This window comes from Pararge aegeria, chromosome 6 (assembly GCF_905163445.1).
Source record: "Pararge aegeria chromosome 6, ilParAegt1.1, whole genome shotgun sequence".
In the NCBI taxonomy this organism is placed as follows: domain Eukaryota; kingdom Metazoa; phylum Arthropoda; class Insecta; order Lepidoptera; family Nymphalidae; genus Pararge; species Pararge aegeria.
Window position 1 is genome coordinate 16276813 of NC_053185.1, and position 25136 is coordinate 16301948.

The 25136-nt window shown below is 36.6% G+C and overlaps 1 protein-coding gene across 2 annotated transcripts; it reads right to left on the reverse strand.

The window, feature by feature from the left end:
• Positions 1-634: 634 nt before the first annotated feature.
• Positions 635-23532, reverse strand: LOC120624192 (chromodomain-helicase-DNA-binding protein Mi-2 homolog). Of its 2 annotated transcripts, none has more exons than XR_005658751.1 (20): positions 23372-23532; positions 22882-22952; positions 21450-21572; positions 20559-20703; positions 18593-18738; positions 17628-17807; positions 16580-16768; positions 15045-15191; positions 13696-13821; positions 13181-13356; positions 12371-12494; positions 11835-11984; positions 11125-11300; positions 10026-10200; positions 6043-9489; positions 4919-5113; positions 3741-3903; positions 2941-3083; positions 2370-2429; positions 635-922 (listed from the first exon to the last, which is right to left on the reverse strand). XR_005658751.1 is itself a non-coding variant. In XM_039890575.1 (20 exons), the coding sequence occupies exons 1-20, from the start codon at positions 23406-23408 to the stop codon at positions 913-915; spliced, it is 5928 nt and encodes a 1975-aa protein (XP_039746509.1). In that variant the 5' UTR covers positions 23409-23532; the 3' UTR covers positions 635-912. The 2 variants fall into 2 exon arrangements, 1 of the variants encoding a protein (XP_039746509.1); XM_039890575.1 differs by having other exon boundaries at positions 2425-2429.
• Between the last annotated feature and the right edge of the window lie 1604 nt (positions 23533-25136).

Here is a 25136-nt window from a genome sequence, read left to right on the forward strand (position 1 = left end):
TGTGTGTCCTACATCGCATTACCTCTACAATATAAGCCACGAGTGTAAATTCCCTCTTTGCTCACAGCTAATTGTAACCCACCATGCCCAGTACAAATAATGTCGGGTACATTACGGGATAGAAGGGGTATACGCCATACATTCTTAAATTGAAGTACCTAATAAATTTATTTTGCACCCGCTCCAACATGAGGCTATATGTATTACTATAAAAGACGCGCAAGTAGAAGCGGTGATAGCGCATTGGGTGGGAGTTCGAATCCAGCACGCACCTCTAACTTTTCTTAGTTATGTGCGTTTTAAATATGTTAATAGAAAAAAAACATATCACTTGCTTCAACGGTGGAGGAAAACATCGTGAGGAAACCTGCATTCCCAGAGATCTACATAATGTTCTTAAATGTGTTTGGAGTCCACCAATCCGCACTGGGCCAGCGTGGTGGACTACTGCCTTAACCCTTTCTCATTGTGGGAGGAGACCCGTGCTCTATAGTGGGCCGGTAATAGGTTGATGTGATGATGTTGACTATAAAATAACATGCCAAATTCCAGCTTTCTGCGTGCTATAGTAATTAAGGTCTCGTGTTTAATCAGGCTGTAATCTTTGTGTAAACAATAATAAAACAAGTCAACATTTTTGTTTACGTAATTGTATGATTTATTTTCATTTTTGGTAAATTAAAAATAAAGATTTCATAAGTCCACAATCACTTACGACATTAAAAACAAGATTCATACAGATCAGGATGAAATAAATAATATTGTGAGAGTTCTGCTCTAGTATGACGTAATATTATGTTACCTAACATAACTGCACTAATCACTATTTATCACTTCAAACCCAAGGTGGAACAGGAATCTTGGAAAGCTTAAATCTTAAAATATTTCGTCTAAGCGCGATGCTGAAACCGCTCACTGATCACTGAAACAAAATGTGCAATTATTTATTTATTTATTTTTATTGGGACTACCAACAAAATTACGTGTATTATAGTTACGGATAAAGCTAGCTAGCTACTTTTAGTGATAAGGTCGCCTTTGCACTAAGTACTTTTCCTATTGTGTTGTGTTGCAATTAAGTTTTTCTATTCTAGCCTTACGTTACACATAATTTCACTTAGGTAGTCACAGCATGCACTAGTTGGTATGTATATTTTGTATGTTACAGTTAAATTACAAAATTAGGAAAATACAATAAAACCCGTCGTACGCAAATCTTCAATATCCAATGACTTTTTTTAATCTCTCCGCGACTACCGTAATACAAATTTATAGAGGTTTATACACAGGCACGCGTCGTACTGCATATGCCTTGGCATATGCAGTAATAGCGGTATATGTAAATTGAATAACTCTCGTTGGTCATACTCTACAAAGTATAAATGAAAAGTGAAATAATACTTCACATGCTTCAGAGGAACATTATTTATTTTCTCTAAGACTTATCTGTAAAACCGAAACGCTAATAGTTTTTAGAAAAAAACTACACACACACACACCCACACGCATACTCACACCCTCACGCATACTCACAAACACGCACGCGAATTACTTTATACTTTAAATATATTGTAATGTCATTTTTCTTTAATGTTCATTTTTTAGTTAACTTAATTTCTTCTGTTAAGATGTCTATTATTTTTAATATCTACACAAATATTTTTGTTTGTATACCTATCCTCGTTTTTATGTTTATTTCTTGTTATGGAAGAGCGGTGTCTTCTGACACAGGGGTAGTAATACTACCCTTAAAAGAAAGCTCCAGCCATTAGTGTTTAAAGTAATTTTATTTACCCAAATAAACTATTTTTTTTTTTATTTTTAACTACGGCCATAGTTTTTACTGAAAGAAATTCGATACAGCCCTATTATAACATGAAAAATTAAAATAAAGTGACTCCTGTCACTTTATTAGCTACAAGTCTCGTAGCGCAGGTACTATGCGCGTGTCAGGCTTTTATCTTCAATAGGGTTGTCATAAGTAAACACTTGGAATGTTTTGAATTAGTTTGTATGGAAAAATAAATATGCTTCTTTAGATTTAATATTTTTTAGAGGGTGATTCCTTGTGAAATATTCTTAGGGTTTTCAACAGTATTTCGTAATTCGGTTACACGTTGTATGTAACAATGCCAACTTGGTGAGATTGCAAGATCTTATTTAAAACAAGTGTGTTGTTTAAAAATAACCAAGCTGTCTTGTAGAGTTACGCAATATTTTCCCATCTTCTGTTTGTCAAACAGAAAGAGAGAAATCATAGTAAAAGTAACAACCTATTACAACGTTTATTAGTTAAAACTATAAATTCTTCAATAATTTGATAAATAAAAACTAATTAAAATGTTAAAAAGGGGCGCGGATAGATTTACCAGCGTGCTTGTCAACTGCATTCACTATTTTATAATAATGTCCATGGGTGCTTACGATTTCTGAAACAATAGAATAATTAAAATTAGTTTTTATTCAAGACAGCTGCATACAGATTCCTAATCATTCAATTAAATCTCACTGAAAAACTAAAAGCAGAGCAAGTCGAAAGTGTGCAATAATTATGTTCGGACGTTTTAAAAATGCTTGTGCTACACGATTCGTTTTTTTATTGATTACTTTCACAATAAACGAATTACAAATTTATAATATATAGTATAATTTATTAATCAATAATAAAGCTGCCGGATTAAACTTTTTTTACATTTACATAACTCTTAGTTTTAAGGGAGTTAAGTAAGATATGAAACGTTGCATACCATTCCGTAATTTTATTCAAAATGACAGATTTATAGAACGCATTTAAGCGTCCGAATTTTTTAACGGGACAGTCAAAGTAAATTAGAATTCAACATTCTTGGCCACAATGAAATGTGATGATATAAGTTTCTTGTGCTTAATCAAATTGCGGGCCATTATTACAAGTACATATACAATATTGAGTGTTCATACGTTAGAGTTGGGCGTGGTGGGTTGTCCGGGCACGGAGTACTGCGGGCGGAAGTTAGTGAAGTTGGCAGCGGCCGCGGCGGCCGGAGAAAAGCCCGGCAGCGAACCGCCCGCGCCGAACCCAGCTGGGAACGTAGCCATTTGAGCTGCAACAAGGATTTTATCAGTTTAACATAATATCAACATCATCAGAATATTGAACATCCTACTTATGAGCACAAGTAAGGAGCTCGTAAGCATAACCACAACGCATTTTAGTCGGTTTTATCAAATGAGATATCAATGATAATCAGGACAGAAACCTTCACCGAGGCTGTCACTAAGAATTTTTAACCGATTAACTAACAATTCTTGACCCAACCCGGGAATCTCAGCACCCCATGATCCGTAGTTAAACATGCTAATCACTTAACCAACAAGGCAGGTTATATAGAAAAAAAAAACAGTTTCTATGATCAATTTGGCAGCGGTGGTCAACCTTTCCAGAAAGAGTTTCAAACTACTCTGGAAATAATTAAGCGCACAAATATGTGCCCAAACACAGGTGCACTATAATAATGAGATAGATGTAGTTTAATAATCTTATAATATAGTCTAATTTCTATCATCTCATTGAAACTTAATCCGATACAAAATTAGGTTGATAAAACTTAACCTATAAAAATTTTTGCAAATTCGAAATTAGAACTGGTATCTCCATTGAATCGGTTAAATTAAGGAAACCGACTAACGATATCAAGTTTAAAGCTAAACCGGTTTGGAATTTTAACCGGTTACCAAGCAATGTTGGGTAGTCATCATACCAGCAGGCACGGGGTTCCCGGCGGTGGCGGCGAGACGTGACAGAATGGACCGCTCCGACATCTGCAAGCGCTGTGCCACTGGCGGAATACGCGCCAGCGTGGCCGGCAGTCGCGACACGTCCGACTTCATGTCGGATAGCAACTCCTCCAACTGGTTCAGCACCTGCGACAGAACGTGTTGTTGTAATGTTACCACTCTATATAATCAATCCATACTAAAACATTATCATCGGTCTTGTATAGTTACGCAATATTTTCTCATCTTTTGTATGTCAAACAGAAAACGAGAAATAATAGTAAAAGTAACAATCTAATACAACGTTTATTAGTTAAAACTAAGTTCTATCATAAATTGATAAAAAAAAACAAATTAAGAATTAAATAAACTAACAAAGAATTCCACCAATCCGCGCTTGGCCAGCGAAATAGACTACGGCCCACTGTGTGAACTATTGCTCTAACCTGATTGCTTCTTAAATATTTTCAAATGACAATGTGAAATGGTGTTTACAAAAAGAACGTACGGCTAAGTTTGTTATGGGCTTCTTCTTAAACTAGAGCGCGTTTGGAACCCTCGTAGCTTTAGTTAAGTTTACGAATGTAGTTATTGCCATCACTTATCAACGCATCAAAAGTGTTATCTATGTGCCTATTTGAATAAAGCAATATTCGACTTGACTTTATAATCCGGCCGGCGGTTAGTAAATGAGAGTTAATTGTACATTATAACAATATAATATGATTATCTTTAATTTAAGCAATTAAAATCACGTGAAAAAATCGTAAGTATATCTTCATGCCTGAGAGTTTCTGCATAACATTCTCAGATGATGATGAAAAAATATTTATCAGTCATCTTAGCACCCATAACACAAGCTACGCTTACTTTGGGGCTAGATGGCGGTGTGTGTATTATCGTAGTATATTTATTTATTATTTATTCTCTGATGTGTGAAGTCTACCAATCCGCACTTGACCAGGGTGTTGACTACAGCCTGATTTTGGCCTAAACCGAGCCATTAAAATTTCTATAATGTCGTAAACAAATATATCTGGAAAATCTGCTTAACTTGGTTCACATTGAGTTTAAGAGAGTATAGAGAAGCTTTGTAGGAAATGAATTTTGAGGTTAACTGATAAACGAAATTTAGAGTTAAGTTTGAAAGTTTAAAACTTACCTTGTGCAACACAGCGTTAGCGGGCTTATTGCCAGCCAGGGACTCCTTGCTGAGGTGCTGGTGCGACTCGGCGAGGCATTCAACCTCGGCGAAACGAGCGTTCAAAGACATCGCGGGGTGGTTCGGATCCTGTGTTAAGTTCAGGTACGCCGCCCGCCGGAGCTGTTCCTCGATCACCAACGCTTGTTCTAGCAACTGGTGTGATAATAACGTTAGGGGGCGTTCGTAAAATACGTAAGATGTTTAAGGGGAGGAGGGGTCGAGTCAAATTTCATTTAATCTTACTTTGGAGAACGGGGGGCTCTCGGCAAACATCACGCAATTTTTTTACTGATTGATACAAAAAAAAATTATACTATTTTGGTCCATTTAATCCAGATTGTACCTACTTAAGATTTCATCTTAATTGTTATCGTAATACGATTAAGATTGAATAAAATCTCACGACATCTCACGAGGGGGGGGAAGGACAGAAAATTTAAATTATGTACTGCATCTCGATTTATATATTCGCGAGCAGAGAGCTAGATAATATATTTATTTGCGTATAGAAAAGTCCTATAATAGTATAAAGGACTACGTAATCGATATAAAAGCTTGGGTAAGAAAAACTGCTCTAACCAGGTTGCTGTTCTAATGATTTTAAAAGGCAATGTGAGATGGTGATAACAAAATAAGAACACCCAGCTATGTTGTTGTTGGCTTCTTTTTGGAAAAGTACTAATTTCTCATATAATTAATGCATTATGAGTGCTATCTATAATCTGGGCCTACTTGAATAAAGATATTTTTGACTTTGACTTTATGAGCTATAGTTTAATTAATGATATCTCCAAGGCCAATTAAAGCTTTACTCATAAAACCACAATAGGTCAATATGTATTACTCTACAAATATCGTACAATATTTAAATGTTCTTCGAAATAAAGGCCTGTTATACTAAATTTTAACAATATAATACTCCTAAGACATATATAAATTTCTGTCTTTTTGTTTAGCTTATGATTTTGAAACGAATAACTGTATTTTAACGAGTTTAATTTGGAAATTTAATCTAAATAAAACAGCAAAACTGGAATTCTGCGCATAAAATATTGCAAGTTACTGATAGTGTACAATCTCACCTTAAATCGCCGCGCCAAAAATTTGTTCTTGATCTCAAGGAAGTTGCCCTTGCCAACGTCCATCTTGAAGGGCTCGTTGATGATCGCGAAGCGCAGGTCGTTCTGGATGTCCTGCCAGCGCCCGTAGCCGTGTGTCACGATACCCGCGAGGAGCCAGTAGTCATGCCGCCTGTGCCAGATTTCATACTCTCTACCAGGCGCAGCGGCCCTTTCTTCATTCAACCACAGTGTATGTAATTCCGTGAAGCCACCATCAGCGATATTGAACATGAACTTGCGACGCTCAACCTTCAAATCTTCCTCTTCCTTGACGAGTACCACGTCATCATCATCCTCATCTTTTTTCTCGTCTTTAGGTTTATCAGAACCCTCTGACTCTGTCTTATCACTCTTAGCATCCTCCTTTTTATCGACTTCCTCTTTCTCCTCCTTAATTACTTTTTCTTCTTTCTCCTCGCTCTTGCTTTCTTCTAATTTTTCCTCTTCCTTTGGTGGTTCATCATCTACCGACATTCTTCTCTCTTCTTTTACTTCTTGTTTAATACTTACATCTTTTATAGGTTCTACTTCTTCAGGTTTTTCTTTTTCCTCTTTGACGATACTCGTGTCCATTGGTTCGTCCTTGTCTTTGCTGTCCTTGGAATCTGATTTGTCATCTTTCGTTTCTTCCTTTTCGTCTTTTTCTGAGCCACCAGGGGTAGCCGCCTGGCCAGAGGCTGGGGTCACAGTTGTAGGCGCTGGCGACGGGGCAGCTGATGTTATGGGCGTAGCTGACGAAGGAGCCGGGCTAGGCGCGGCGCTTTCCCCACCCGCAATCTTCACTGGTTCCACTGGTTTACGAATTAACTCAGGCATACTATAGTACCCATTAATGTGCTCGAATTCTTGCACCTTCTTCCTTATGAGACTCATGACACCTATTCTAGTAAGGACATGTTGTCTAGATAAACCTTCTCGCGGGACGCCATCGGCAAACGTTTCGGCGTTATCTGCGCCAGGCTCACATAAGTGTCGCATAAATAGAGATACGTAAGCTTTGAAATTACGTTCAGATTTTCCCCTGAGATCTCTCACAAGCCATTGTGAATTGAACGCGTCTTGTGGTGGCATACCATACCGCATGATTGCGTTAAGGAATGATTTTCTTTGTCGGGCATTGAAACCGAGAACCTCAATATTACCACCCACTCGTGCGAGTAAAGGCGGCAGAGGCCTATCCCTTTCTTCTCGTCTCTCGAGACGTCTCTTACTACGGCGACTAAGAAGATCTCCATTATCATTCTTTTCATCGAAATCGTCATCTTCTTTATCATCCTCACTACCATGAGAGAAATCTGAATTGTAATCTGATCCATTTTCTTGCCAAGTAGAATCCTCTCTGTTTTCAGTTTGAGCAACACTACCGTCATTATAGTTGACTTGTTTTCGAACTCTTTTGCCTTTGCCGAGACTTCTGGCCTGATCTTCTTGGTGCTGTTCATAATGATGCCTAAGTAGTTTGATCCAGTAAGCAGGGTCAGTATTTTCCGCTTCTTGTTTAATAATCTCAGTATCAACCTCCTCTTCGTTGTCTCCTTCTTTGGTCGAATAATTAGCGACTTTGAAAGAACTAAGATACTCATTGGCCCAAGATTCCTTCTGTTCAATACCTTCCTTTGAACGATCGAGCAAGTCTCCAACGGCTTTGTCATCATAGTGAATAGCTTCCTCTTTGCCCTCATCCTCTTTAAATAACTCCTCTGTACCAAATCTTAGAATATCATCCAACTCTTGCTTCGTAAAGTTGGCACCTTTTCCACCCATACCAGGGCGCACAACCAAATGGGTCAACATCATTTTCCTTTTAGCAACTTGTGTAACTCGCTCTTCAACACTGTTGCGAGTTACGAATCGGTAGATCATGACTTTGTTCGCCTGACCGATACGATGAGCTCGCGAAAAAGCCTGGATATCATTATGGGGATTCCAATCAGAGTCATAAATTATCACTGTATCAGCTGTAGCCAAGTTAATACCCAGACCACCAGCCCTTGTCGACAAGAGGAAGACGAATTGCTGAGCGCCGGGAGCATTGAACCTATCGATAGCTTCCTGACGAATCGTCCCTGTAATACCACCATCAATTCTTTCATACTTGTACCCCTCGCCCTCTAGGAAATCTTCGAGAATGTCTAACATCTTTGTCATCTGAGAGAAGATGAGAACCCTATGACCTTGTTCTTTCAGCTGTCTCAACATCTTGGACATAAGAACAAGCTTTCCTGATGCTTTAATCAACGCCTGTGTGTCATAGTTTCCGTGGGGACCGAGCGGGGCCTCCTCCGCCGCCACGGAGAACAAATATGGATGATTACAACATTTCTTTAAATCCATCATCACATTGAGTAAAGATACAGTTTGTCCGCCACCCTTTGGGTTCAAAGCTTCGTAGTTTCTGGTCAAGATATACTTGTAATATTTCTTCTGCATTGGAGATAGTTCGACACGTACAATGAATTCCGATTTTGTGGGCATGTTCTTTAACACGTCAGCTTTGAGACGCCGCAGCATATGCGGTCCCAACATTTCGTGTAACCTTTTAACTTGCTCCTCCTTTGATACGTCAGCGAATTCGTTTTGGAAAGCGGCAAGGTCGCAGAACTTGTCCTTGTTCAAGAAATTTAAAAGATGGAACAATTCCTCGAGGTTATTTTGTAAAGGAGTTCCAGTGAGTAACAGTTTATAGTTGATGTTATACCCGGCTAGAAGCCTAAAGAACTTTGACTGGTTGCTCTTCAATCTGTGAGCTTCGTCAACCACAAGCACGGCCCAGTCGATGGAACCGAGGCACGTCGAATCAATAGAGACAAGTTCATACGACGTTAGAAGAACATTGAACTTCACTTGCGATTTAATCTTTGAAGGCCTTCCGCCTCTGTTTGCACCATCATCAAACGTGAGCTCGTTTTCACGTATCACAGCTCTAGAATCTTTGTCACCTACATAGGTGATGCAGTATAAATCTGGAGCCCACAGTTCAAATTCTCTCTCCCAATTGATAATTGTAGAGAGTGGTACGGAAACTAAAAAGGGGCCTTTACAGTGACCTTCTTTGAACAGCGAATACAGGAATGTTACAGTTTGAATAGTTTTACCAAGTCCCATCTCGTCAGCGAGGATAGTGTCGATTCCGTTACCCCACGAGTATCGCAACCAGTTGAGACCTTCCAACTGATAAGGATGCAACTGCATTCCAGTTTCATAAACGAACGCTGGTTGGTCTTCATACTTCTTATTGAGATTGGTGACGGGGCGGTCGGGCGGTGCGTTATACTTTCTACTCTTGACCACCAGACCACTGCTGCTTTCGTCGTCATCAACGTTGTCCTTGTTCTTACTCTTGCGGCCAGGTTTCTTGCCTTTACTCCCCTTAGTTTTGCCTTCCGAAGTTATGTGAGCGCGCATATCCTGTCAAAAGAAAATACATTATTATCCTATCGGGATGCCAAGAATGCAAATGTTTCAATATCTCCAAAAATCAAGAACAAACGGATCCTTCATTCAGCTATTATTTTATGCAGTGTTCAAATACACTGAAAAACTCCCAGCGCACGTTTCATTTAGTACTCGAAATGTTGCTAGCTCACAAACTTCCCATTTTCCCCATTTTATGGTAAACGTTTCGAACATTCGATTTTAACTTAATACTATCAACTGCTAAATGGAATGTGACTAGCCGCCTGTTTTAGCAATACCACTAAAGTGAAGTGGTTTTTAATGCTCAGTATTAGATGTGAACACGGTTTCTGTATTTTCTTAATTTTGTGATTACATATATCATTAATCTCTTGCTTCTGATGATAGGTCTGATTTCTCACACACATTACGAAGTACCTGTATGAAGCTATCAGACGAGACACACCAGTAATTCAGTCGCGCGCGATGAATTAGTTTTTGGATCGGATGAAAAAAGTTGCAACTCTTAAAACCGTAACATTATTTACCTGGTAATAGTCAATAGTGTTTTTGAGGCCGGCGATATCAGCGTGCTCTGACTCCCATGTGGCCTGATCGTAGGACAAATCGCGCCACTTCACCAAGTAATAAGTAGTGCCGTCGCGAGACGTGCGATGGTTTATCACCCTGTGCACTATCAGCCACTCTGGTTTAACGCCATATCTGCGTGAAAAAAGCATTTTTATTAATTACCAGTTCAGGTTCTGACTTCAGACACAGTTTATTTGAGAGATGCATGGTATTTTAATTCAGGTGTAGTAAGATATTTCTAAGTTGTGTTTTCTTGTAAAACAAAATCGGTTGTAGCTTCAAAATAAATTTTTCAATTCAATTAATAAAATTAATAAAATATCCAGAATATCCTTAAATTTATTAAACTCGCAATAACTTCTTAAATGGCCGATTGGAATGATTTAAAAAGTATAATACAGCTATATAAATACCCGTGATAATTAAAGTATTTATTTGAATAAGAATTTATATTGCAAATTATAACGAAAACGATTATTTGACTAAACTATAACAGTTAGGCATATTAGCCTCTCGGACATTTTTGTAAGTAATGTGGATTTCTTTAAACGTGTAGTATTATAATAAATTATACACTAAAACCTCCCTTATGAGTCACTCTATCTGTTACTGAATAACGTATGAAAATCCGTTCAGTAGATTTTCAGTTTTACCCGCCTAGACAGACAGACAGAAGCAGCGAGAGACTTTCTTTTATAATATGTAATTAAGATCATTCCTTTTAATGGCCAACATCAACCAATTACGGCCCACTACAAAGCACAGGCCTTAACTCAAATTTCAGAATGTCTTTTAACGTGATTTTCCTTAACAGAAGATATTTTGGACTACCTATTATAAATTATACATTTTAACGTGATCAGTCTCTTCAGAAGATACTTTTTTTTTGACTTACAATTATAAATTATATACACTGTATTGTTATTCTATTCAACTTATGTATTGGAAACTTAACATTGGCTCCGACGGGACAGACAACGTTGGTCTTGGTACCAGCAGCATTGTGATCAATGAGATAGCTGAAAGATTTGCATATGCACAGAATGAACTGCTGACCTATAATATTTCTCCTCGAGCATCTTCTCGTCAGAGTCCTGTTGTTCCCTGCCGTGCCTGATCTTAAGCCTTTTGAGTCCTTCTCGCTCTTCGAGGGGCTCCTCGAGTTTGGGCGGTTCCTCAGTGTCCCATTTGCGCATGTAGTAGCGGTACATCAGCGGGTGGAATACGTCCAACTAGATTAGACATAGGATTTATTTTAGTGACATATATTTATTTATCTTGTGATATATTTAAGCCTCAGAACTAGATTGTTTAAATATAATTGACCAAATGCCTGACCGGATATGTTTTATTTATTTTGTTAACAACATTTAATCACATATTCATACAAATAAATACATTTCATTTCATTGATACTATGAAAAATTATATTCTCATTGAAATTGTTATCTATTTGTAATAATAAAACTGCAGAATCTAGGAATCCGCCATGACAGGTCGGCCACTTAAAAATTATGACGTCACATGTATATAAAAATAATTTTGTACCCCTTGAACTTCGAACATCTTGTATATTAAGTATTTTGTGATTTCAAACTATCAGTTGCTATGTTTTTTGTTATCAATACAAGAATTAGCTCTCATTAGCTATGGTAAAAGTACTAAAGCTGTAATTTTCTAGAAATCCAGTGATATTTTTAAATGGCTTAAATTGAAAACGCTGATAACTCCGAAAAGTGATAACTTTAACTACAAAAAATTCTTACCTGTATCTCTGAGATCCAACTGCAATGCCAATACGACCGCTCGTGCCATTTGACAAAGAACTCCCTCGAACGTGGCGCTTTCGACTTGGCGGAGGGCTCCCTCCATCGCCAAGTTAAGATCTTTGACACTTTTCCATCCAAGGGAGGACACTGGAACCATTATTAATGGTCATCATTTGATGCATTTACTAATATAAAAAAACCATAAATGTTATAAAGGTGCTGAGTGCTGCTAGATGAGGTTGAAAGCACTTAAACTATAAATTCTAACTAAATTGTTATCCGCTTTACACAATTCAGTAATCATTTTAGATCAACAAAAATCTGAATTATGTTTTTCTTAGTTATTTATTAAAATTTTGCCAAAATATTTAATAATATGTAGAAATAATCAGTGTTTTGGTGGCTTTTGAATTTTTTTTAAACTAATTCTTACTGATATTACCTCCAAGTATTGGTAAAACACTTCAATTAAAATATAAAATCTAATTTATTATGAAATAGACAAACGTCTACTGGGATGCAAAAGAACTTACACTACATCGAGGACATTTCCATTCCCCATCTGGCACTTCATCTAATGGTGGGTTGAGACAGAATCGATGGTAAGCCGAGGGACATGAATCACAGCAAAGTAACTCTCCTCCATCTTTGCAAAGCCTGCCAAAAGATATCAATAAATAAATAAATATACTACGACAATACACACACCGCCATCTAGCCCCAAAGTAAGCGTAGCTTGTGTTATGGGTACTAAGATGACTGATGAATAATATACATAAATACTTATAATATACAGATAAACACCCAGACACTGAAAAACATTCATGTTCATCACACAAACATTTTCCAGTTGTTTGAGGCCTTGGACACAGAAAGCAGGGCCGCTGCCCACTGCGCCAATCGGCCGATATATATATTTTATTAAAAAAAAGCTCCTGGTATAAGTATATATTCAATCACCGAATATATACTTTTACCAGCAGCTTTTCCGGAATATATATTAGCACGTCTCCAAGACAAAAGCTACATGTGTGCCCAATTTCATCAAGATTAGTTCCTCGTTAGGGCCAAACAGCCCAAGAACAGATGCACTTTCGCATTTATAATATAACTATGGATTTTTTATTTGCCTATATGTGCTTTAATAAATATAATACCTATACTAATAATTACTGTTGCAGTTATTAGTATAGGTATTATATCTATATAATATAACTGCATAATCTTAAATATATACACTGAAAATAACCTGTCAATTAACTATAGTGGCTTGAGTAAGGAAGCAAACAAAGAGAAAAGATCTTTCACAGTAAAAGGCAAGGACTGATGAATGATGTACTCACCTACAAAACTCCTGATGCTCATCATCATCATCTTGGTCCTGATTGCCTTCAGCCTCGCAGTGGGGGCATGACCACCGACCTTCGGGGGTCTCTTCCAGCTCAGGCTCCAAGCACACTAAGTGATATGCTCGAGGGCATGTATCACAGAGTATTATCTCGCCTCCTTGTTGACACACCTATAAATAATCATCATCATCATCCATTGTAGCCCCACTACCGGGCACGAGTTCCTATCGGAATGAGAATGGTTAAGGCTGTAGTCCAATACTCTGGCCCAGTGCCGATAGGTGGTCTTCACACACCTGAGAGAATCTCAGCTATGAAAGTTTCCTCGCGATGTTTTTCTTCATCATAATAAAATTCTTAAATAAAAAATCATTTTATGTTGTTATATAATTGGCCCTCATCATCGAAGAAGATTATAGTAAGAGAAGCATTTACATTTATTTATATATCTAAACGTTGAGTGCCCTAATCTTAATAAGAGCAATATGTGTCATATAGTAACAACTCACTTCACAATAGTCTTGATGTTCAGGTTCTCCTTCCGCACCATCAGGGAATTTGTTAGTGGTCTTCAACTTCTTCTTCTTCCTCGTTTTGTTACCAATTTTGGTCTTGGCCTTCTTCTTTGGCTGTTGCTGTGAAAATAAACGAAATAGTGATTTTATATATAAAAAGTTGGAATATTGAAGCCAAAAAATAACTTTATAAAAGATTTAAAAATAATATCTATATATATATATATATATATACATATATCTAGATATATACTTGATCGCGCAATTCATACCTATACCTTGCTCAGATGACTGTAGATTTAAATTCAAATTCAAAAATGTTTTATTCTTGTATCACATGCACTTATGAAGCATTGATGAAGATAACTGCATTCGTTAACTTAAAACTAAAGCTAGGAGGGTTCCAAACGCGCCCTGGTCTAAGAAGAGCCCAAAACAAACTTAGCTAGATCTTTTTTGTTTTCACCATCTCACAGTCAAACTAATATTAAGATATCAAGTTAGAGCAATTCATACCCAAGCTTTTCTATCATACATGTAATCCTTAATATTAAAATAGGATATTTCTATAAGCTTACAAATTTATATAAGCTTTGAACTTATTGAGAGACATCCCAAGTATTTCATCTGGTAATTTATTATATAATTATATACAGTTAACCTTAAAAGAATTATTAATTTTATGCAGCGTAGTAAAATGCACGACAAGTTTATTTATTGTTTTGATTGAAAAAAGTATCTTAGTTTTCTATTAACCGTTCGTTTCCCACAACTCCATAAAGATGTTTCCCTATTGTCCCACAACATACCATAATAAAATGTCCTAACCGCTTAAGATGGGTCATAGTAATTAATACACTCTAGCAAAATAAGAGTTATCATAGAAGATGGAGGATCATCAAGTCAAGCAGATAAACTTTGTTTTGTGACCTGAAATTTTTCCACATTTGTTGCTGATTTATCAATACAGCCAACAACATATATGAATGAATGCATACACTTTTAAAGTACACCACAAAAACTACAGAAAACAGAAAATAACAAAAAAGCTTATAGAATTAGGCGGCCCTATGGCACAGTGATCACTTTCAGTCAAACAATGGTTTAAAAGACACAGCTATAGAAAATAGTTAGGCGACATGTAAAAATAGGTATTAATTGCAGTTACTTGATAGGGCGTAGTTAGGGCGTTAAGAACAAACAAACTGACTCTCGCATTTGTTATATTAGTATCTTCTTCTTCTTCCTCTGGGCTTGTCTCCATACTTGGTCGGCCGGAACAAAGTTATATTAGTATGTAGATTAGTTAGGAAAACTGAGGATACAGCAATTAAATCACTTACAGGTGCATTAGGATCTTCCTCCTTAGGTGGGGCAGGCTCTTCAGCATTGCTGGAGACAGCTTTAGGCTCATCTGCCTCTGCAAGCATTTGCTCAAACTCTGCATCTGAATCTGAATTGGCTCCTGCGCTGCCTTCTTGCTCTTCCTCCTAAATATTTCAAATAATATTTACTACAATGAACATCATTCGCAGCCTATTAGAATCCCACTGCCGGGCACAGGCATATGAGACGGTTTTAGAGCATAAACCCACCACACTGCTCCAATGCAGGTTGGTGGGCTTTAGAGACTATTGTTTGATAATAGCCGTGACGTAGGGTTGACGTTGAGCAACCAATCTTCAGGTGTCTGGATTATGCACGCTACTATCATCAGCAGCCTATTAATCGGCTTCCTCTCTCATAGGAGATACGGTTTAAGAGCGTAGACCCACCACGCTGCTCCATTGCGGATTGGTGGACTATAAACACTTTTTTCGTAAGCTAGTGATAATAAACGTAACCAACCGCTTAACGTGCTCTCCGAGGCACGGAGACCACGTTAAGCGGTTGACTAGACCTCGTGATCTTCAGTCGAACATGCCCACCACTAGGCCAGCGAGGCAGTGAAGGAAAAATATATTTATTTATACACTACACCACCCAGATCCTCTGAAATGCCAATCTAAGCAAGCAATTCTAATTGGTCAGTTATTATGATAATAAAGCTTAATTTGCTATACTCCGCGAAAAGCAGGAGAATCTGTATGATGTAATTTATAATTTCTTCAATCCATACACTCCACACCAAACAGATCTTCAGCAATATACCCTCATAATTAAGCTCAATTTTCAAAATACAGTGTAAACTCTATGTAACGACACTGAAGGGACTGTGCATTTTATGGCTTTGTTAAGAGTTGTCGTTAAATGGAGAGAAGAAAAATCAAAATTAAAAAGAAAAACAAATTTCAGACAAGTGTTAGTAGTTATGTACATTAAAAAAAAAGAATCTTATTTGAATGCTATCGCGTATAGTGTGTTATTTTTGTCTGACGTCTTTTGCTGCACCAGTAATTTTGTTGATTTTTTTTAATTATTTTATTCATATCTTGCGATATTGAGGCATCTTGCAAGCAATCCCAATTTGTAAACAAAAGAACGAATTTCTTAGAAAGTTCCTATGGATGACGCCGACAATCGAGTTTATTGCGGGCTAGGATAATAAAGCGACAAAAAAAACGTACACAGCTTCGCAGTTTTTAGTAATTTTAGCAACTTAAAAAGTACATTAATACTCAATTGTTGTCGTTATTGAGGGTTGGTGTAATGCTATGTAGAGTGTATCATTGTATGGAAGACAAGCTAAACCAACCAAAACCTATTAATTTCGACGCTTTAGGGAGTTCGTCGTTAAATCGAGGGACATTACATAGAGTTTACACTGTATATCATGGATTTCCGCAAAGTAACGCCTGCTTCTATGCAATATGGTCAGTTGTGTAAATTAGGTATACTTAAACGTTGATTTTAAATTTCTTGAATGTTTAATACTCACACTACTGGTCCGTTTGCGCTTGCTGAACTTTATCTTGAGCGTGGGCACTTTGGGCTTGCGGCCCGGTTTGCCGCGGGGCGTGCCGCCCGCATGTTTGGGCTTGCGGCCACGCTTTCTCGGTGCGGGTGTCCCCTCGTCGCTTATACCTTCGTCTTCTTCATCTTCTGGTTCGTCGATCGAGTCGTCAACCTGTTATTAATTGTGAATGAGCCATTACAAAAGGTGCCGAATCTATGGTAAACTAAATTCTTCATCATCATCATCATCACCATCATCCAATTCAAAACTTCTTTATTCATGTCGGCCTATCACAGGCACTTATGAAGCTTTCATACATATTATATGTTTACATAATTGTAAGGGGATGGTGATAACTTTGTTAGCCAACTTAAACCTAAGGCTACCTAAGGCCTAGCCTAAGGCTAGGCTAGGGTTTTTTTTTTGTTATTACCGAATTGATATATATATATTTTTTTGTTATTGTCGAATTGATATTTAGTTATGAAGTTAGAGCAATTCTTATCCATGTTTTTTTTTAAAACATGTAATCCTTGATGTTTTAATAGGATTTTCTATAAGCTTACGTTGTATATAAACTTTGAACTTATTGAGAGACATCTTTAGGATTTCATCTGGTAATTTGTTATAAAATGCTATACCCTTAAACGTATTACTAATATTATGCAGCCTAGTAAACTGTACTACAAGTTTATTTTTACTTCTAATATTAATAATGTTACAGCCCGCCTTCTTATTAAATTTTGTTATATTTATATATACATAAATTAAATTTTTAAACATATATTGATTATCTTCAAATATACATATATTCCCTTAGTCACCTCATACGAAACCCGCAGTATGAGGAGGGGTGGTGACTACTGTATCTATGCTTCTAATTTTCCGTCACCAGACAATAAACAAAAATTTTTAAAGCATTCAATGTGTGTTGAACGTTCATACAAAATAGTGGCTCCAATGTATCAGGAGTTTTAAATACCTGTGGAATGAATATTAGTAGTTTGTGCATTTATGTTATTTAATTTACCTTTGAATCTTTGGGATTCCGCCCGGTGCGTTTTGGCGCATAATCAGATGCTGTTGATGTATTAGTGTTTTCTTCGGAACCCAGGTTCTGCGTACTTCCTCCGCCTTCCAGGTGAGGATTAGTTTCACAGAAAAGACGCCACTTCGCCGCCACTAACATCATGAGCTTTGACACTGGTACCTTTCAAAGAATAACAATAATTTAATTTTTTTTTTTCGTTCATCATCTTATCAATCCATTACCGGCTCACTACAGGGCACGGGTCTCCTCCCACAGTGAAAAGGATTTAGGCCGTAGTCCACCACGCTGGCGCAGTGCGTATTAGTGGACTTCATACGCCTTTTGAGAACATTATGGAAACCTATCAGGCGTGCATGTTTCTTCACAATATTTTCCTTAACCGTCAACGCAAGTGATTCTTTATTTATATTTTACTTAACGTGCATGTAACTTAGAAAAGTTAGAGGTGCATGCTGAGATTCGAACCTGGCCCCCCAAAATTGAAGCCGACGTCCTAACCACTGAGCTATTACCGCTTCACCGCTATTTTTGTTGACGTTATGTATGTGATTATTTCTTACTAATATTATATAAATATGAGAGTATGTTTGTTTGTTTTGTTAACCTTTCTTTAGGTCCTAACCAAGCAACAAATCAACTTTATTCCTGCCATAGTTAGTTTATAGGTCAGAGAGTAACATAGGGTAACTTTCCTAAGTTATGTGCGTCTTTTAAGTAATTAAAAATATCACTCGCTTCGACGGTGAAGGAAAGTCTAGAAGACGGAAGCGGGAAAAACATACAAGTCATATTTATTTTTATGTTATTTTATTGTACAACCTATTTTACAGAAAAAATGTTATTGGAAATCTATAAAAATAAGAAATCTTTTATTTTTATCTATTTAAAAAAAACTGTGTAATTTAAATGTAAGTGAATAAAATATGTAATAATAAATTATTTACCTTTGGATTTTCCTTGACAATCAGCGGACGAACGTGCTGTTGAAATAACTTGTAACTTGTCAAGTTTTCTAGATCTGCATCAGAGTACTGAATGTCAACATCAGTCAGCCCGAATGAGGTGCACACCTCTTCAACGGTGGGCATACCTGTTAAATAAAAAATAAAAAAAAGTAAGCAAAGCCAAAATAAGTGTAAGAAAAGTTAATGGTATAAGAAAAGTTGGGTAGGTTCTTTGCCTATATTTTTACCTATATACATATTACTAGCGGACCCGCGCGACTTCGTCCTCGAATGAGCCGACTTAAAAAAATATTCGATGTTGTCGCGGACTATTTTATAGAACTTTAAAGAAACAACAATTCCGATAACGAAAATCGTTGGAGCCGATTCCGAGATTCCAATTATATATATATTTATCGATAAAACCCGAATAAAATGACATTTTCTAAAATGAATCCTAGCTAGATTGATTTATCGCCCCCGAAACCCCCTGTATACTAAATTTCATGAAATAGAGCTGGTTCCGAGATTCCAATTATATATATACAAGAATTGCTCGTTTAAAGATATAAGATTATTTATGCATATTATAAGTATTTATGTGTATTATTATATTCATAAAAATATTCAACAGCTATCTTAGTACCCATAACACAAGCTACGCTTACTTTGGGACTAGATGGCTATGTGTGTATTGTCATAGTATATTTATTTATTTATTTATTGAGGATTATTATAAAAACTGCGTCGCACAGTTTCTGGCGCGTAACCTTACATTTAGTGGGAATATTGCAGATAAGAGAAACAGATTTGTACCTATCAAGCCTAATCACAATCACTCACATTAACAAAACTACATATTATTTCGAGAGAAATAAGAATGGCGGTAGACCTTCCCCAGACAAGCTCTGTCACAGAAACTCTACTTGTACTATATTATAAATGTGAAAGTGTGTTTTTATGTTTGTTTATTTGTCCTTCCTATATATTCTACCTTTATAAAAGAGCAAGAGACGCCATAAAGCTAATTCTGCAACTTAAATGGAGATGGGCGGGTCACATTCAAAGATGTCAAGATAGTAGATGGATAAAAATTGTTACCAATGGATTGGAAGAGAAGACCCGGTAGGCCATTGAAAAGATGGGAGGACGAGATCGCGAAAGTTGCGGGTAAGACATGGAGTAATCTTGCAAGGGACAGGTGCAAATGGAAAAATATGGAGGAGGCTTTTACCGCCGCTGGCGGTCCTTACATATAAGTTCTAAATTAGATAGTATAATTACAATAAGGATAATATATTACTTAGTTAAGAAAACATTATAAATAGGAAATAAGAAATTAGGATTAAGGAAAATTCTATTTTACTCTATTATATTTAGCCAGTAAGTTAATTAATTGTAAGGAATGTAAATAAAGCTTTATTATTATACAGCCTAACTAAGCAACCTATCAACTTGATAATTGGCATAGAGTTAGTTTAAAGGAGTAACATAGGCTATTTTTATGCCTTCTATAAAAAAAAACGTTGTTAATGCAGACGAAGAACTCGGGCAACAGCCAACATATTCTATAACCTACTCAAACAAGAGTATTCAAACAAGAAAAGTATTTTCATTATCATCATCATCATCATCACTTCAATCGATTTACGTCCACTGCTAGACAGACGTCTTTTATAGAGTTACAAAATCTACAGTCCAGAGCCACTTGTTACCATGGGCTTCCAGAGTCTCACTTGGTGTAATCAGTCCACCTAAAACTATGTATATTCATTTTGTTTTTATCAACTCCTGTTTTAGTACTTAACGATAAGGCCGCCTTTTGTATTCTACTCCAGTCTTTGTAGTTCTCTTGATTCGTCCTTTATTTTCCTAACTGTTTTGTGGTGTACGAATAAAGAGTTATAATAATAATAAATAATAATAATACTAAATAATAATAATAATAAATAATAATAATACTTACCAGATCCAGAGTCGGAAGGTATGGAAGAGGATGTGTTGTGTTTGCTTCCACGACCCTTGCGTGACTTCTTGCTTGAAGAAACAGCACTCAATGCATAATCGCTATCACCCTCAGCTTCAACTTCCGCCAGTCCAAATTCGTCTTCCTGGTGATAGTTTTTCGTATTCAGTATAAATAAAAATAGTGTAGTTGCAATATCACAGAATAGTAACAAATATAAATATACTACGACAATACATTCCGATTAGACGGCCGATTGGCGCAGTTTGCAGCGACCCTGCTTTCTGAGCCCAAGGCCGTGGGTTCGATTCCCACTACTGGAAAATGTTTGAGTGATGAGCATGAATGTTTTTCAGTGTCTGGGTGTTTATATGTATTTTCTAAGTATTTATGTATATAATTCATAAAAATATTGATCAGGCGTCTTAGTACCCATAACACAAGCTACGCTTACTTTGGGGCTAGATGGCGATGTGTGTATTGTGGTACTATATTTATTTTTTTATTTATGTACATTCACACATCGCCACCTAGCCCCAAAGTAAGCATAGCTTGTGCTATGGGTAGTAAGATGTCTTAACTTATAACATCCAGATAAACACCCGAGACACTGAAAAACATTCATGTTAATCACACAAACATTTTCTATCTGTGGGAATCGAACCCACAGCCTCAGAATGCAGGGTCACTTCCCACAACGCCAATCGGCCGTAACCAGTAGAATATCAAATATTCTATAATGTCAATAATTAAAAAAAAAAAATAAAGTCCCAGAACAAAAGTTAATAGTTTTAATGTAAACAACCATAGGCCATTTTAACTGTCAAAATCAGTGGCAAATTTTTGCAACCTTTTGGAATTTTATTTCAAAACTTAGATGAGAATACTTACTTCGTCACTTTCATTCTTCCGCTTCTTCTTTTTCTTTCTGCCCTTTTTCTCTTCACCTCTAGCTTTTCTTTTTTTCCCCTTCTTTTTCTTTCTGCCATCTTCAGGGGAATAGTCATCATCCTCCTGCAGTAAAACATAATTATTATAACAATAATAACAAACTGTTACATTCTGCCAATAAAAATGTAAAGGTCACTATCCCATTGATAAGTTCAGATACACACATATTCTTACTCAGAGTAATCTCATTATGTAAACAGTATTATTGTTAACATTCATGTATTAAGAAAAGTAGATGAAAAACCAACTGTATTAAATCAAATAAAGAGGGATTAATAAAGTAAGGAGGTGGTTTTAAGAAAATTAAGTTTTCCACTTGATAAAAACTAGTTAATTATCATCCTATAAAACTTTTACTGCTGGTTAGACTTGCTCATTTATAGGAGAGTGTAATCTGTAACTTACAACTATATCCACAAATATTAGTCTTACAACTATAACACCCTCCACTCCACTAATCAGCTGATAGTTTAAAGTACACTAGTTCAAAGACCCCTACTAAATCGACAGATAACTTAGAGCAAGTCACTTGAAGCTCTCTGAACACAAAGATTATAACAACATAGTGTGGATTTAGTTTCCTCAAGACTCTGGAGCACAAGTTGAGACATCCAAATTCAAAGTATAGACTCCACTAGTCAGGTCATTGAAAGTACAAAAGTTCAAAGACCCCTACTATGATGACAGATAACTTAGAGCAAGTCACTGGGAGTCTGGGTACAAGCACTAGTGTGGAAAAATGGTCATAGTGTGGAAACTACTACTAGACTTGTGAACACTACTTTAGGCATCCAAACTAAAAGTATAGACTTCCCTAATCAGATTATTGAAAGTACACAAGTTCAAAGACCCCTACTAAGTTGGCAGATAAATTAAAGCCTGTCACTGGCTCTCAGTAAAAGGAATATGAGACAGTAGTGTCCTGGATTCCTTTTCCTACCAGAGACTCATTTCCAGCACAGGGCACACATTCCATTGACAATGTTTTTCATTTTACTTTCATCAACAGTTGGATTCAATTGAACTTTTCTATTCAGGAATGATTTTATGTAATGTTAATGAACTGGTGCTAAGCCTAAGAGGGTGGAAATTGCTATAAAAGATCCTGCAGTAGTTTTTTATCAATTGAGATACAAATGTTGAAGCTGTGAGACTTTTTATTTATATTTGTGAACATGTGTTATAAATACAGCTATGTGCTGGGTTACTGGTCTGCTATTACAGTTATTTTATAATAGGTGGCTTTTTTTATGTTTACTTCTAGAAGACATGTTGTGTATGTATCAACACTGGCTGTGTTGATAATAATGCAAAGTGTCATGTAGCAATAAGAAATTGAAATTATTGAGAGAAAAAAAAAATATGTTATTACCTTGGGTGGAGCTTCATCACTCTCCCCTGAGTTATCATTCTGACCCTCACCTTCCTCCACGTCCTCGTCGCCTGAAACAAATATTTAGAAACTGGTCAAACCAGTAGTCATGCTTGCAGGTGTGCACACCATATCAGGCAGATGAACGTCAGATTCCGTGAACAGCGCGCGCACTCCCAGGTGTAAGTTCACTAATCCCTTTGTTTGGTGGCGTCCATTTTGTTAAGTAGTAATGAGGGATAATGCATGTTCTTTTCTGTCACAAACTGCCACATAAAAATATTTACACCCCAATCATAACAAATAAATACCAAAATAACACAACCGCGTACCACTGCGAACCACTTCGATTTGTTTCATCAACTATCGAATACACTTCACTGGATGTGCCGAAATTTTTCAAAATTTTAATTGCTTACCGCACGTAAACATATGATACCGCTATTCGCGGCTTACCTATGACATGCTAGAAGTGAAAATGACTCTTTACCTGCAAAAGATCCATCTACTTCATCATCAGATGCCATTTAGATTACAATTTATCACAACCTAAACACAAATTAAAGATTTTCGAGTCTAGAAAACGTAAAGGACGCGCAGTTTTTGCGACAAATGGTAATTAATTCAGAAATTGATGCCGCCGTCACTACGACGAACTAGCACGAAATAGCACGATCTGTTTTCTCTCTCATACACATGTCTAAAACCATAGACATGTACCTCTTCAGATTGTACCTCTGTGGCCAATGATAATACAAACACTACTATTGGTAAATAACCTCCTGTAACCTCACTGAAATTTACCTTATTAAGAATTTATTTATTTGAGTATCTACTAGATTTTAGAAAATGTGTTTTCCACGATGTGTAAATCAGTACCAGTAACCTATGCATTTCACTGCTCACGAACAGAGGTAACCCAGTCATTATCGATAACGAAAAAGTCAAACGTTAATGGGGGTGGCGGTAGTGATAGACCAAGCCAATCATAATATGATTTTAACGCGGCTCAGTAAGTCATCAGATGCTAAGTCCTCATCAGCGTCGTATTTGTTAGTGACGCGACGTACCAATCAGCTCAGATGTTCGCTTAAACATTGTATCTGCTTACCATAGTCGACAGCTTTGCTGCGGTTGGGTGAATTTATATAACAATAATAATTATCATATTTATTATTATTGTTATATTATTAACCACTATGATTGTCACATTTGCTTATATTCTGCAGTAATTGATTCTTCGAACCTCTTCGGATTAATCAATTTGTACTATACAAACTTACATAATATGACCAACCACGTTGCATCTTTTTACAGTCAAGAAAAGAAAATAGAACAGGCAACAGCGTCCTCTGTGCTACTACTACCAAACCGTCTGGCCAGCGTGGTGACTACAGGTAAACCCTCTTGTCGGGCGAGGCTTTAGTCCAGCAATTTGGACTATTTAAGGATGTTGATGGATTTATGTTTAGAATAATAATTGAAAGGAAATAGTTTAGAATATTAAGAATATTTTCATTTTTAATTAAACCTGTTTGATTTAAATCGTTTATTTCAATACGTAACCCGGTAGGAAGTAATTGATTTTAGTCATCCTTTTTTTTTTTGCTCAGACCTTAGTCCCTAATTGATAATATAAAAAGGTTTGTCTGTGTCAAGAGTCCTCTATTTATCATATTAATTTGAATCCTCAGCTTGAGTCTTGTATCACAAGTATGGAGGGTAGAGGTAAGGAGAGTCATCTGTGTATATGAAAAAGTGTCGTCAAAATGTACTAAATTCGGATGGCGCCACATTTGCATCAGGGTAACTCTTAAAAGAAGCGCCTAATATAAATATTGTTAGAGTAGGCTTGAAAAATAAACAAGGTAAACAAGGAAGTAAGGTTATATTTACCACAATATATTGTACAACGTAAGTTGTTGAAATTCTCAATAATTAACTACTTTAGTCGATAATGACATTAAATTTTTTAACTCGGCATACTTCAATTCATCTACGATTGCTACATTCATACCATACCCTGTGCATCCACCAGCGCCATTGTGGAGGATTTTTGAACTGTTATTTAGCGCAAAATATTGTGGTAAATATAACCTTACTTCCTTGTATCTCCATACTTCCTTGTTTATTTTTCAAGCCTACTCTAACAATATTTATATTTGGCGCTTCTTTTAAGAGTTACCTGATGCAAATGTGGCGCCATCCTAATTTAATACATTTTGACGACACTTTTTCATATACACAGATGACTC